The 14,601-nt window shown below is 41.0% G+C and overlaps 1 protein-coding gene across 2 annotated transcripts in view; it reads right to left on the reverse strand.

Moving 5' to 3' along the window:
• LOC113157298 (serine/threonine-protein phosphatase 2B catalytic subunit alpha isoform) overlaps positions 1-14,601 on the reverse strand; it is a 58,078-nt gene that overhangs the window by 16,828 nt on the left and 26,649 nt on the right. For both annotated transcript variants that reach the window (XM_026352697.1, XM_026352696.1), the window contains exons 3-8: positions 8,978-9,102; positions 8,343-8,454; positions 7,759-7,904; positions 6,884-7,023; positions 3,282-3,359; positions 966-1,060 (exon numbers count right to left, since the gene is read on the reverse strand). In XM_026352697.1, coding sequence (XP_026208482.1) covers positions 966-1,060; positions 3,282-3,359; positions 6,884-7,023; positions 7,759-7,904; positions 8,343-8,454; positions 8,978-9,102 — 696 coding nt within the window. The remainder of the gene's footprint in view (positions 1-965; positions 1,061-3,281; positions 3,360-6,883; positions 7,024-7,758; positions 7,905-8,342; positions 8,455-8,977; positions 9,103-14,601) is intronic.

Genomic DNA, 14,601 nt, shown 5'->3' on the forward strand with positions numbered 1-14,601 from the left:
ATACTCTGACTGTTTCATACTGAGCCTGCAAATTGCAAAATGATTCGATAGGCAATTGGTTGCCAAAACTAAAAACAACTGACATTACGTTGTTTATTAGTCTCTATTGTGTCGTGTTGACTCTGAGCCCCAGGAAGATTAGTTGGCATGGAAAAAATAGGGTCCTAATAATAAACAACAAACCACACAGGCTCTGGCTCGCCGTTTTGTTATTTCACGGACAAGGTGGCATGGAGGGAACTCATGGGAAAAAGAGCAAAAACAATTACAACCTAATTCGAAATCAAAGAAATCATACCTGCAAATGGGCCAAAAGAAAAACCAAAAAATGACAGCCCTCACTCTCTTATGTAATGCCCTCGCACAAGCAGCACTACAGTGTGAAGCTCTGTTGTGGCATTTGATCACAAAACAGTGTGCACCAGCACCATCGCGCTTCTCTTCCCATTTCCATTTCCTGTGGTTTGCCCACCACCGCCCTCATCTTTAACATGCCCTCACAGCCAAAGCGATGCTGTCTGTTCTCCCAGGAAAAGTGCTGACTCATAACACAAAGGCAGGCCTGTGCTGTTGTGTGGGTACTGATGCGCAGCATAGGGTGCCATCAAGTGCCAAGTGAACCCGTACCTGCACACCAGCTCCATCCCTGACTAGACCTAAACAAAATCTGGAATTTTTGTTACAGAAAAAGTACAACACCACACCAAATACTGTGTACTGTGGCACATATATGCCAGAATGCGGTTCATCCCTTGAATAAAATGATTTGAGGACCCTTTACAGCCCCCTAAATCATTATTCTCAGGCAAAAGTTGACTAAATCCTAAATACAATGAAGCTATTTATAATGTTCTCAATTAGAGTACATTTGAGGTGTAACTCTCCAACCACACGTCTGTAACTGTGATGTTGTATTTGTGTTATAAGCCACTGAAGCTTTGTAGTAACATACTGCTTCTCCTTACCTTTGTTGTTGTAGACATCTAGATAGTTGGGTGCCGAGAAGATGGTAATAAGGGATGGGAAGCCAGTGGTCTGACTCTTTCTGTACATGCGATATCTGTTAAAATGTCCAAAGTTGAAGAAAGGATTAGTACACATTACAACATTTCATTGGCATTCAACCCTTAGGATATGATTAGCTGTGACAGTGTTTATGGCCTAATGTTTCCATTGTAACTGTAATTGTCTTGGAAGTTGATGCATTAGCAAAGAGGGGAAACTCGGCATAGCCTCAGGAGAGTAAATCCCTGAGTTGCAGGTATAACTCGCTCTTAAGTAGTACTACGCTGAACCCAACTACAGTGACTTCTCAAAAAATGTTTGTGCTATGTTTGGACACATAAAACGGAACAGAAGCTCGAGTATTTGCTGCATCACACCTTGGAGAAGCTATTTTCAGGGATTTTAAAAAAAGGTAGCGACTGAGGAAAAAAAAACAACCATAAATAAAACGAAATAACATTTTTACATGGGTCTAAGGTGGCTTGGGGCAGTAACCTCATCTCAGATGTAGTGAGGTGTCCCATGTGATGGTGATGGGGAAGCGCAATGGTAAACAACTGTGTGCTATGCCTCCCACTGCCTTAACCTCTCTTAGAAGGAGATCAGCTTGACACATCCACCCACCTGCCGTTTTATAAACTAAACTTTTCAAAGAGGTTTTCCAGCGACTAAGCTAGAAATTCAGGGGAGTTCTGCCTACATTTCTCATGAAGGAAAAACAAAACAAAGTGCTGTGTAGTTGTCAGTGCAGGCATTGATGTATCTATGTGTGGTAAACTACCATTCAAAAGTTTGGGGTTTCAAGAAGTTCCTTGCTTCCATGCTTTCAGCTGTGCTACCATAATTGTAAAACATCCAGAGCTGGGGAGAAAAGCTGAGAAATACTCGCTGAGACAATGTCTCTCTAATAAAATGGATGAATTATCTGCACCGATGAAGGACCAGAGGATGGCGCATGGAGGATGGAGCTGTAAATGGCTGGTTTTCATCTGGCAGGGATGACCAGACAAAAAAAGCCTTGCTGCCAGCCTTGCCCAATTTCTCAGCTTAAAGCCACCTGAAACTTTGGTACCATTTCATCGGTGGGCGTTTGGTGGGTGATCTACTAAGAAAAACAGTGTGATCGATAACAGGTGTAAACATAGTGGAGGTCTTATGTAAACAGGGGCTTTGCTTGTTTCTGTGGTGTCCACCATGGAGAGTTTGGAGAGTGACCAAATGCAAGTCATGATTTTACAAATCTTAGAATGACTCACCTTAAAGCGGCCACCTCCAAACATTGAAAAAAAAAAGAGAAGCTGTTCCTCAGAATGAATGAATCATGTACAGACCCAGGGTCACAATGTTGGTTGTGACACCAATGGAGTCACAAACATGTTGCATTTGTATAGTCAATTGCTCCTGTAACTCATGGGAAACCAGCATCTGCATTAAAGCCAAGTTTGGCCTTACTCACTGTGTCCTGACTGTGCAGAAACACACATGACAAGCTACTTTGGCAGATCGCAGCAGCATCAATACACTGCAATGACCCAAAACGCGAGTAAATGCAAAGAAGCTTTGCAGAAACAATTTTGCATTGCTCCAGCTGGTGACTAGCATCAGCCTGGATGATATGCTTATATTTTCTTTTCTTACGTCATTCCATATGTAATAACGTACAAAAAAATGTGTTTCGATGCATTCTTTAATTTCTCCTACATCTTTGTTTTTTTCAGGCGTTTTCAAGTTTGCACATGATTTGGTAAAAGCAAACCTTTAGTAAATTTGGGCTCTTTATGTTCTACTGTGAATTGGAGCAAAATGTGCTGAAAACAAAACAAAGAGGTTCGTATACGTCATAACTCCTTCCCATGTGTCCTCTAAAATTCTTCTAGTAAATGTTTCCCAGGCTGAATAAGCTTTCTCTCATTTGCAAGGCTTTCTGTCCTAGATTGCTTTGTATGTGACCCCAAACTTTTGAACAGTAGTGTAAATAACATACAGTAACAGCAAAATCTCACAATTAAATTGTTTTAAAACCAGATGTCTTGACAAGATGTGTATGAATCATATTTCACATCACATCTGGCCAACACAGCCCTCCTGCGCGAGTCATTTTTATTTCCTGGATTAACATGACTTCCCTCAAAGTTCAGACTGCACACAACCTGCTCTCCAGATAGGCTTAAGCAAACTCCCAGCGCACCCAGGAAGCTTTTCATTTAATACCCTGGTCTGAATCACTCTACTGTGTGACAGTGTGATGGGAGAAGACAAAATGCCACAACACTCACCCAGCATCCTGCGCTTCATGGGCCCGGATGATAGATAATAAGTTATTGTGTTGTAGAAAGTCACAGACTGCAGGGTAGCTGTTGAATAATGAGACAAACATTTAGTTTACTAATACATAAAAAAAAACCAAGAAGACCAATCAATAAAAATAACTAAATAAGTCATGGGTGTTATTGATTGTGCTCAAAGAAACAGTGGATATAAAACACAGGGTTTGAGCTGAATCTGTTCTATAACCAACGGTGGCTAATAAAATGTAATATTGCCTCAAAAGGTTGGCTTTAAATGAAGGCTTTCATATCAATTGTAGCTTCTACCTGAAATTTAAAATAGGCTCTTAAATTTCCCAAAAGCCAACATCTTTGCGTGCAAAGGTATGATGACTCACGTTCTAAATAATAACCCATAATATGTTTAACATTTAAACAAGCCGTCACACTCGGAGAGGTGTTATTCTTTCAAATGGGGCTTTTTCTTTTAGAATGAAAAAAAATGTCAAGGGTGACACATGATTCATAGCAGACGGTTTCTTCAAGGGGGAAATTATTTCTGGGGAGTTTTAGAGCAGGTTTTATACAGAAGAAAAAACCTTACAGCCAACTATCAAACTTTAAGTTAGGGTTCCCATTATACGAGCTTCCAGCCTCATACAATGGCTTTCACTGGAAATGTCCTGTTCTCACAATAAAAAACATTTTTCTATGTTGCTATTAAAACAGCATTTCCATATTTCAATAATACTTTTGAGAGCTGCTTGTGCAAAACATGATTTTAACCCCATTGGAGGTTGGGATTTGTGAATTGTGGGATGCTGTTTAATAAATGAATGAATGAGTGACATTTTTGCATTACATTTAAAAAAACCTGGTGAATCTGGGAGGATTTCTTTCCAATAACAGCAGGTTAAACTTCGCAGAGTTTTGCCTGATTAACATAACAGTCACTTTAAAGCTGTTGCTGCAACAAGGATGAAATACTGGGGAATCTCTCAGCGTGTTGTATGCAGACAGATAAAAAGATGAATCTACTGCTACTAACAGTAACGGTAGACTACTAACACCGTCATAATGTGTAATATCAAATGTCTTTCCCTCTGCATACTGATACCTGTGGATCAGTGATAATGCTTTTTTTTGTCTCATAAACAACTGCCAATATCCAAACCAGTGTGATTCAGTAAAGCAGTGTGACGGTCTTGTTCAAAACACAGGCTCTGATTTGTGCTAAGTTCTATAATCCTGGCTCAACGCCTCTGCAAAATCAGAGCACAACAGTAAAAAAAAGAAAAAAAACACCCACATGCTGCAATCAGAACCAAAGTATACATTTAGGCCCTCGATCTTACAGCGGTAGCATAAGGGGATTTTATTTTTCAGGAACAGCTGCGCCATAAAACCAGACTCCTCCTCTGTAATCACCAAAACACACTGTTGAGGTTTCGCGATAACTGTGCTAAGCTGTTGTGAAATTTCGGTCAGGTTTGATGTAGAGCACACTACTGTGGCAGCTTTATTGCATTTCCTAATGTAAAGTCCTTTGGGGCAGGCTTGTTATGAAGGGTTAGATCAGTTAATTAACTTTATTTGACTGGCTTGTTTTTGTATGCAAGCGTATCAGATACCACGCCTGGCGCAGAGGTAAATCATTTTTTAATTCAAACTGTGTGAAAATCCATCACGGGAAACTGGAATTGAAGGAGTTAGAAAAGGTTCATTAACAGTGTTGGAGCATATAGACGTGGGAACACACATCAAACATCTGCTTGGAGGGATGTAAAAAGAAGGGAGCGGTCACAGAGAGGAAATTAACTATGCAATTAGTTTGTTTTTTTTGTTGGAAGGAGAAGAAATTAGGAATAAATGTTTTATTTCTCACTTGATTTCTTGCAGCAGATGTAAATACAAGGCCATATGGAGTCATTTGGTAGACAAGATACATTTTGGCCTGCTTTGTTTTTTTGTTTTTGGCAGTTTGCATTTTGAGTGTACAGCGTTTCCCATCTGTCCAACAACAGGGCACAGATGTTAATGAGCTCCTTTGACAACATGAAGAGTTGCGCAAGAAATGACTTCCTTGTGTGCAATCAACGTGTCACTTTAAAAATGAAGCTTCGAGGTTTATTTATCAGTACGCTGAATTAACACCTATGATAAAAAATGTTAAAAAAAAAAAAACTAAAACAAACTTAGGCTCATTAATATATGTTGAACGGATGCTGAAATGAAAGCAACCATATGTGAAGCATGCATAATATCACTCCTGTGTAAGGAGGTTACGATTGTGCCTTTAGCTCAGAGGGAAAATATTGGTTGCTGCAAGACAGAAGCAACAAAAACAGTGATGGTTTTAAGGGAGGGTTGATGACGAATTGCCCTCTCTCTCGGTGTGGCTTAAACTGTCTCATAAATCCTGAATGCCAGTGTGATGCCAATTAGCGACCGTGTCCTGGGCAGATGAAGTGGAGGACACTGATGAAAACAAGACTCCAGAGGAATTTTGACCAAATGGCGGAAGGTCAACTGGGGATGCTGGTACTACACAAATATGCGCCAGTCAAAACAGTTGTTTGAGGCAGAAAAGGTCACATGCTTTACATTTCAGTTCGGGCTCTCGTCACTGGTGACAACTTTAGTAGGCAAATGTTATTTTAACACAGAACCGGTTGGGGATCTGCCGTTTAATGGCTCACATAAACTAACAAAAAAATGCAAAGGATAAGCCAAAATATCCCCTCGCAAATCCACAACAGCAGTGCTGGGAGTTCAATTCTACGCAAGGACATTAAAATACTATTAAGTCAGTAGTTATGAAACACCTGCCATTTCATAAAAGAAAGTCTAAAGGAGAAAATGCATATCAGGCGCCTCAGGACATTTCTGACTACGTCTACTGGCTTGCCCCAGGCGCGCCAGAGCCAAGTGAGTATTGCTCAGGTCGTAATGAGCGCAGGAAGCGCCGAACACATTTAGACACAGGACTGTGCCTCGTGGTAATGTGCCAGTTCATTACATTTTGTGACAGTGCGAGCTGTCTGCTCCAAGCAGTTCCTCTGTTTGTGCAGTTAGCCAGCTCAATTGAAGGTAATGTGGGTTACATAAATACTTGCGACGACCTGACGAGGAGTCTCTGGGACTGCTCTAATGCACGCCATGTTCTCAAAACCGCTCTCCTCCTCACAGTTGAGGAATTGCAGGGGTAAGAGAATGAAGAGATGAGAAACGGAAACTTGGCAAGACGGTGTTTTGATTTATCATCTCTTTGACAAGTTGATGGTTATTTTTCCCCCTTTTCATTTGTTGATGATTACCTGTCTTTATGCCCAAATATTCTGTCTTGGAAAATGTTTAAATCTCTAGTAGTAATGTTTCCACAGATGGTACAGCCACAACTTATCAACAGATGATTTATTTTTCCTAAAAGTAGTCAAAGCACCCAATTAGAATAACAGCCTCTTCAAATAAAGTTACTAAAGTAACTAATTTAAGTTACTAGATGTTAAATATTTAAGCTGTTGCATAGAATATATTATTAATCATCAGGGTGTAACATTGATAAAGTGAAAAATATCAGACGCCTGTGATTGTAAGAGACAACAACTCACCTGTAGAAGTAGGAACAGCCTCGCACTGTGTTGTGTGTGAAATGCTCCTGGCTCTTCTCGTTCCCAAAGTCTTCCAGGGGGTCGGACCACAGCAGATCACACATCGGTCCGTATGCCGGAGGCTCTTTGAATCTGTCTAACTGTGGACGAAAATGTGAAAAAAACGAAACACACAAATGAAGTCTGCATAGTACTGTAGAGAAAATATTTAGTTTCTTCTGGGGAAACCATGTTTGGAGATGATCATAAATAACTTAAACGACTCCAACAAATTAAAACTTTACAATACACAGTAAAAATTACATGTTAAAAGCATTGCTCATCTTTTTTTTTTCTTGAAGGCATGAAATACTCAATGGTAGCCATTCTTTTGCAGCAATGAACATGAATGACTTTTCTTTCAGCCGAGGATAGCTCCTTCTTGAACAAAAGCTTGTGGATTACTGGATGGGTAGCATGATGGACACATCAATAGAGCAAATTCTATTATGCATGCCCTCTGATTGCAACCACAAAATCCATTTGGAATTATTGAATTAGTTTGAAAGCAGGATCCGACTCTTCAACATTTTTTAATCAGAGGAAGGACCGGGGTCGGTGCTTACAATCCCCTGCGTCCGAGTCTCCAGCAGCATTCGAGACTGATCCGGGAGAATCACTTCATGCATCGCAAGTGCCCCCACATCACAGCAAAGAATTTAGTTCATTCACTCCTTAACTTTGAATGAATGCAGGAAATACATGTGGACAGGAATCTCCAATTTACAACAAATGATCTGTATTTTGAAAGCCGTTAACGGCCACCTGCTGTTAAATATACGCAGACGGCAGTTTTATGAAATTACAGAGAACGCAGCCTCAAATCGGACACATACTTTCCTGATGTCGTCAAGATTTGTGATTTCTGGAGACAGTCCTCCGTGTACACACAGGAACTGCTGGTTCATAAGTGCAGCCAGTGGAAGACAGTCGAAGGCGTCCATACATGCGTCATACACCCTCTCTGAATACTTAATTCTACCTGTCATGGGGGGAAACAGGGCAGGGAAAGGAGAGAATGCCAAGTCAAACAACACTGCTCTCATACATTGGGCCGGTGCGCTAGTCTGGGATGGAAAAGTTTCCCAAGGTGCCAAAAAACTTCCCATCCACATTTTAAAAACAGCACAATTTTCACAGCACTTTTGTGTTTTTTTTTATTTTTCTCTTCACTCCAAGTCCAACAGTAATAGTTCTGACATGTGTAAATATCAAAAAGGTCAAACATATGACTGGATCCTGTAGGAGCCCAGAGGGCACATTTAAGTAAGCGTTTGAGGTCGGTGACTGAATTGGATGGATAATAAACAGTTTTTAGAAAGAAAAACTCCATTCTCCATCCAGACTGTACAGAGCCCTGCAGACGGAGCCTCAATTTAGATCAAAAGTAAAATAAAGGAAGTGTAAAAGCATTACTTACATTCCTGCTTAAATGTGAAATACTCTGTTAAATGTCTACATTCATGATTCCCGCGCAGCAAAAACAGTGTTTTGGGATAAAGGATCTTTAAGGCCCACAAGTACAGCACACACTGAAACAAAGAAGAACAAAAAAGGGGTAACAGTTAGCGTTTCATCTTTAAAAAAGAAAAACAAAACACACACCGTCAAGTCAGACATTGTCATGTTCAAAGAGTGGCAAACATAAGCGCGTCTGCCTATAATGAAATATTCATGCAGAGATGACAGACATTCACAGGAACCATCACAGGACCTGTTCAACACCCTCCATTAAAATATGTTTTATTAATAACAGTATAATGCTTCACACGACGAGATGGCAGTCCAGATTAAATATATGTATTTTGCTTCACACTATCTCTACATAACCCTGAGCTACATCGTGTAATTTGCTATCAGATCTACATTTGGAGTTATTACAAAAGCCTTTTGCGACTCCAGTAACTGCAGCCTGATTCAATCTATGCTCAAAGAAAGCTATTAATAACACAGCTTTAGCTGGGCACATGGCGTGTGTCACACTTGATTAGGCCCTGGTGAGGACAAAAAAAAACAAAAACAACAACAACAAAAAAAAAAAATACCAAGACTCACTTCAATACTGAAATACCCTCTGTCAACGTAGTCCCCCAGGAAAAGGTAGCGCGTGGATGCTGGTGATCCTCCTACTTCAAACAGTTTCATCAGGTCAAAGAACTGCCCATGGATGTCTCCACACACTGGGATGAAGCAGAGAGAGGAAGAAAGGATGAAAATCTCTCTAACACCACCACCTTATATTTGGTTATTTCATTATTTGCCATCAGACGCCAAGAGCTGAACAGGTTTTATCTAGTAGTTCACCACATTTCTCCTAATTTGTTTATTTTCTGATATAATAATTTTTTTCAGTAACTAAGAACTGGCTTCAGTTTGAATTGTCATGCCTCTCTTTTTATTTTTTATTGCCTCTTTCAGCTTCTTTTCAGCCTTGAGGTGTTTCATTGGCCTGTGAGATTTACTCTGAACACACCTATCCCCTGCCAAACACACTAAAAGTTTATTGGCTGTAACCACTGGATGGCTCTCAGCCGTGCGCATTCTTGAACATGTACTTTCAAACCGAAGTGTGATCACAAATGTGGTTTGTCATGGCAATTACAAACAGAAAATCCCAAAGAACATGGCTCCCACCCCCCACCATCACTTAATTTGAATCAGGGGTAGGCAACTCTGGTCCCCGAGGGCCACTGCCCTGCTTGTTTTACAGCTCTCCCCGTCCTGCCCTACTGTTGATTGCTTGGATCAGATGTGTTCAGTCAGTCAGAAGATGAAGATACCAATTCATTTTGTCTTTGCCCACTGTCCTCTCAGTTTCTGATTGACTGAACACAAGTGTGGGTCACAAAATCCTTTGATAGCACCCCTCCAAGATATGCCTTGGAGCATATTTCTATGAATAAAAATTGACGTGCCAAACAGATGGAAACACACTGAATGGTTAAAACCTGTTGCTACAGTGCGTTCCAGGCTGTCTAATGGTGTCTAATAGTACAAAGTGTGCCCATTTATTCAAATATACAGATTTTCATTGCATCTGGGTTCATCCATACAGCCAGCGTGATCAAAACAGCGAAGCAGCACCAACAAACGTATGTTTTTCTGATTTAAAAGTCTCTCCGTTTCAGTAGCCAAGTTTGAAAAGTCTTCTTTCTTCACCTAAGAGCTGTAATAAACAGACAACACGCAGATATCAATCAGCAATATTCACTGTGAACGCTATCGCAGTGATAGCGACGATGAAGATGGCATCGAAATTGCCACAATTCATCTCTTCTGCAAGCAATCAGCTTATTAAGTGATTAACAACATGGTGAAAAGACTGAAATCTAATTTGAAAAAGGACACTGGCTTTCTTCTCACGAGGCCGTTTGTGGCTTTATAAACTGTATCTAGCAGCAAGAATTACAATAAGAGCCTGAGAAGAAAAAAAAAAAATCTTTCAAAGAGATACCCAATTAGCGCGGCGCTGGAGGACAGCGCTGGAGAGCAATTATCTCAAGTTACGAGCCTCGTGAGGCAAATCTGAGAATCAGCTCTCCTTGACTGTATCGTAAACCTCTGCTTTAGCATTTGTCTTGTATGAAAACCACAATGTATGTCTGTTTAAATCCACAGCGGGGACCAACTTAAAAAAGAAAAGAAGAAAAAAAAAAGAAAAGTCTGGAGTCCCGTTAGATGTGCCCAATTTCTAAAGATGTACTTACTCGCTTTTGTATTAGGGCCAAGTCTACTACAAATATGAATCTCTGTTAAAATTAATTTGTAATGATGCTGGAAATTTGTTTTAAATAGATGAAAATGACTCAAACGGTGACAGAACAAACAGAACTCAGGCTGTAGCTACTGTATTATTAATGCTATTTACTGATCTGATCTGGTTCACCACTCCTTGGCTGCACCATTATTCTCTTTAAATCACCTATACCGTGTGCTGCACCTTGTGACTCATGAAACAGAAATAGTTCTTCCTATAGAACTTTTCTTTAATGTTTTTCTACTTGACTTAAGATTTTTTTTTCCTTGCCTTGTACCTCACCTGTAAGTTGCTATGGATGAAAGTCAAATGATAACAATGATAATAAGGTATAGTGTGCATAAGACACACCCTGACCACATACATAGAAATCAGTGAGAATGTTATCAGTAAATAGCTGTGCCTCTGTTTTATATACTTTATATAAACATCTGTGCTTTTCAGCTTTGTCATTTTTGTTTCTACTTCTTGACTACAAGCGTATGAGCTAATATTTAATTTTACTTATTTTAGATGATTCATTGAATTTAAAACTGTATAATTGCACAAACAAGCACTCATTAAAGCAACTGATCTGTTTTTTTTTTAATTCATAGAAGAAATCAAATAAAAGCAGCCTTTGTAGCTATTTGTAGCCAAATGGCCACTGTGAATCTTATCTACTTATCTTTTTCAAGACGAGTATGTGATGTTGGTTATTGCTAAGGAGAAATCTAAATGGAATTAAATACTTAGAGCTACAGCAGCTTATGTCACTGAAGAAAAAAAATATGTACCTAAGCTGCTGCAGACCTGATAAAGGACCACCAATCACCAATGGCAACAGAGCAACACATCTATTGTGCAGAGAGACACGGATGTAACAGGCAACGGTCTCCTCTATAAGACAACTGCTCATTCACATTAAACGCTGCACTGGAGCACAGTACGGTCTGAAGGGATGACCACCAAGAGAGCAATTATTGTGAAAATCCAGTGATTTCTGTCAGGAGCTTTTAAAATCTCCCTGTTTTCACAGAGAAATTAACAGCATTCATGTGTTTCTGAAAGTCAGTGCTGCGGGAGTCAGTCCAGCGAAGTGAGGGCTGCGATTTCACCTGAAGTACACGTCAAATACAACATGTGTGGGAGGACTGCACCTCCAGCTGACCTTTTGGAAAGCTGTCACTTGCTGGCAAAGAAAACAGCGGGGTGACACAGCGATGGCGAAAGTTCAATTACTGGCCAAAGGGACCCAGCACGACGGTTTGCTGTGAATCCTAGTCACCTCGTCTCTTTGAGCGCGGATGACGCCGGCTGATGCAAATCAAACAGAGGAGCTACAACGGCTGACTCCTCCAGCTCAGGGCTCTGCTTAATCACGGCAAACACACAATCCACCCATCGCTCTGCTCCAGTACACCTACAGACATGCTTTGCCTCCCTCCCTCTTGTCACACAACACACAAAAACGAGGTGAGAACCAAAACCCACATCAGAAGAGCAGGTGGGAGTACATTATCTAGAGTGAGAAACAATTCGTTCTGGCCATCTACTGCTTGTGCGCTTAAGTGATCTCCCTGAGTAGCAGCATATCAGCGGGCAGCAGCTATTGAGTGGGTGGTGGGCATTACACAACCTGGCTTCAGAACCTACACAGGCCACTCCAAAGGCAGGGCTCATTGAGCGAGAGAAATCCACGCTGAGGGAGACTGTGCCAGAACATGTTTTGATTGAGACTGGATGATAACAATACCCCCAGTTTTATGATGGCACCCTGAGCACGCACATCCTGCAGAGCATGCATTTATGCAAAGGCGGAGGTGGAGCTTGCAATCTGTTATGAACCTCAATCTGTATGTTAAAGAAGATGCTATTACCAGAGCAGCAGCAGCAACAAGAAACATCTGACAGAATGCATTTTAACGCAGCCCATTACATTAAAACTGCAGGGGGCTTAGGAGCAGAGGCTGTTGGGGGTGTACTGTTTTTATGTATCTGTAAAACAGTGGCATAGAGTCTGGAAAGTCCAGTTGCAGAGATGGAGCGCATGTTTACAAAGCTTATTAGGTTCACTCACAGACAGGATTGTACGACCTTTTGGTCTCGAGGTAACGCGGCATTGATGTTACAGAGTTATACATCAGGACTGGCCAAAGCAGTGCTTTACAGAATTACACTACATTAGACACTCTGAGACATGCACTCCTTCCCATTAATTAAACCAATTAGCTTGATGTCTGAATGAGCACCCTGGTCACCTTTCTTACTAGAGCAGAGTTACATTTACATATCACTTCCAAGACAGCACAACTACGAAGTGCATGGCAAGCGCAAGATCATTAATACTGGTGTAGGACAATGTTATGTACAGAGTAGTGGGTCTAACAACAATGACATTGGCATTTACTATTATTTAGTAAGCAACATATGCATCTAACTACCTGTAAAAACTGCTATGAACCCACTAATTTACCTGCTGCTGTACAGGCCGTATACGTATATATCCTCATTGTCAGACTGTTGCATACGAAGCTAGTGGTGTAAAGGTTTTATGGCCTTGCAAAGCTGCACAAAGCGAAACCTCTTCACATTAAACATAAAGCTGTGATCATCATCATGGTCTAGAGGCCTCTGTGTAATGTAGAAAAGGAAATTCCACAACCAAGGTCTCAACATTTCCTAAGAATACATCACAACCTCATAAAGAAAGATCGAGTATTGTTCACTACAAACAAACAAAAATAAATAAATAAATTTAAAAAAAAAAATATATATATATATATATCTCTTAGATTCTATGTGCAGTGTTAACACTCAATATAAATAAAATTTCTGTCATTTTTCATTGTGTTTTAGCATGTTGGAGACAAAGCTCGCACTGCAAACAAGTGAATGACCGGTGTTAGTGCTCGCTGTTGCCTGGTGATGTGGCTGCAGGAGCTTTGTTGATGGGTGACTTGTGCGAAGGCCATGGCAGCAGCTTGTACTCAGTGGCCTATACCAGCTCTGTTCATCACACACACACACACCCCTCCCTCCATGAAAAACCCCACCTGCCATCTGGCCAAACCAGGAAGTGACAATGTGAGTGTGAGGAGCAGAGAGCGAGAGACAGCTGACACGTCATGGTGCTTTGCATCTATGATAAATATTTACATACTAATTTGCTGACCATGTGTCATGTTGGAATTGGATGTGTGCTGATGGACGGAGGCAAAGAAACAGCTCCTGTGCATGGCACAGAAAGATATAACATGGCAGACAGAGGGAAGAGGAGCACTGAGAGGAACAAAGAAATGTTTATAAAGAACGGTGTGTGAGTTCAGGAGCACGCTCGGGAGGGAAACACAGCAGGATCACAAGCACGCGCAACAGAGAAATCCTTGTTCAAATGAACTAGTGAGTGGGAGAGGGGTTGAGACAGAGGTGTTGCGTGGGAGGTAAAGAAGTGCTTCATCGCTGTGCTTGTGCACGCACGCACGCACACACACACACACACGCGCTCGCGTGCACACATACTGTATAAACACATCTCCTCAGGATCCTCTGCTTGCACACAGAACAGAAGCTGTCCACCGTTTCTATGTAACACAACAAAAGAAGGAGGTTTACCGGCTAATCCATCACATGAACTGCTCTAAAAAAATATATGTATCAAATATGAAGCCAGTGATTCTGAGCGTCTCAGAATCCAAACAACGACCTGACCACTACAGAAGTTCAGCGTGAGAATCTGCTCACCAGATTGTGATCAGTTAAAGCAGGAAACCGAACAGCGTTTTTACATTTACTGCAGCAGTCGGCAACACACGTCATTAGTCGGTAATCTGATCTCCCCCACAACCACGCCACATTTCTGAAGCAGCGATGTGAGTGTATTTAGGCTAATATCAATAAACACTGGCTCGAGAACAGACTCTGAGAACAGAGCTTCTCCCTC

The sequence above is a fragment of the Anabas testudineus genome, chromosome 18 (genome assembly GCF_900324465.2).
Source record: "Anabas testudineus chromosome 18, fAnaTes1.2, whole genome shotgun sequence".
Classification (NCBI taxonomy): Eukaryota; Metazoa; Chordata; class Actinopteri; order Anabantiformes; family Anabantidae; genus Anabas; species Anabas testudineus.